General features: G+C 35.5%; 1 protein-coding gene across 1 annotated transcript; it reads right to left on the bottom strand.

Moving 5' to 3' along the window:
* On the bottom strand, positions 1–1,255 carry LOC130069323 (uncharacterized). Its single transcript, XM_056233138.1, has 2 exons — positions 1,175–1,255; positions 1–1,070 (listed from the first exon to the last, which is right to left on the bottom strand). Exons 1-2 carry the CDS (start codon positions 1,186–1,188, stop codon positions 323–325), a joined length of 762 nt encoding a protein of 253 aa, XP_056089113.1. The 5' UTR covers positions 1,189–1,255; the 3' UTR covers positions 1–322.

The raw sequence follows: 1,255 nt of genomic DNA, 5'->3' as shown, positions 1-1,255 counted from the left end.
ACAAATTGAGTACAAAATAATAGAATCTACTACATTTTTCTGTCAGTAAACAGATGAAGTAGGAAAACATGCAAATGTAAATCTATTAAAAACTAGCTTGTCACAAATAAAAAAAGAAGCACAAAACAATAGGCATTGCATATACTGTACTGACTCGAGAGGTAATGCCATCATTGATATATTACTTGAGGGCTAATATTTTCAACTATCTTACAGTTTAGTCATAAATATACATAATGTGATTATGTGGATATAATGAATTACTTAAATCAAGTCTTTTAAACAAAATGTGTTGCAGTATTATGGAGTGCTGTCATAGCTTCTATTGCAGTATTGGAGGAAACATTGAGACCCCCTCATTATTATCATGTAGCAATACATACTCACTGGTAAAATATTCACCTGAAGTAATTTTGATTATTTCTTTGTCTGCATGTATGACAAATCTATAGCAGTGCGTTAGAGAATTGTTTGTGGTAAGGTATTGCTTTATGAGATAGTCTAGGCATGCTATCAAACCGGGACATGTGGGCTTCTCTTTCTGCAGCCAGACTTTTTTGTTCAGAAAACCCTCAGCAGTGAGGCTCTCAAGCTTTAAATGACACTTCGTTTCCACAGTTGTGCCTGGACTGCCAGATTCTGAGGTGTAGGTGATGGAGAACCTGTTGCATTTAATGTGTAGTCTTGACAGACCCTCATTAACAGCTTCTTGGGCCTGTGTAAAACAGGAGTTAAACTCATCTTGGCAAGAGTGGTTAAAAAAGTGACGGGCATTAATGCAATGCTTTGTGACTTTTTTCCAAAATAGGTTGTGGATATAGACATCAACACAGGCTTGGTTGTTTTCTGATGTTACAATAAAAATCGTCTCTTTACTCTGACCAATTTGTACACAAGAGTAGTTTCCTTTAACCAACAATTTTGAATTCTTTTTTAGAGGGTGGTCTCGAAGGAATCTCTCAGCAAAGTCCAAGTTGGAGAAAAGGGTGTTGTCTGACAAGTTCTTTTCCTTAAGATCATGCATCACAGACATTATGCTTTCCATGTCAGGTTTAAAACTGGGGTAACATCTTGAAAAAAAAAAACAATAATAATAATTGTTATATACACATTTATATGCATTTATGTTTAACTTCCTCTTGCAGACTATCATCAATTTTCAGAGTGTACTTACAATGGAGTGTCCATTGAGAAGGTGGAGAGATTTCTCTAGCAGACCAAACAATTCACTGGATGATCCACACTGTCATCATAT

The sequence above is a fragment of the Rhinichthys klamathensis genome, unplaced genomic scaffold (assembly GCF_029890125.1).
Source record: "Rhinichthys klamathensis goyatoka isolate OS25496 unplaced genomic scaffold, OSU_Roscu_1.1 h1tg000360l_1, whole genome shotgun sequence".
Classification (NCBI taxonomy): Eukaryota; Metazoa; Chordata; class Actinopteri; order Cypriniformes; family Leuciscidae; genus Rhinichthys; species Rhinichthys klamathensis.
The sequence above is the reverse complement of the archived record's forward strand: the minus strand, read 5'-3'. Positions and strand labels throughout refer to the sequence as shown.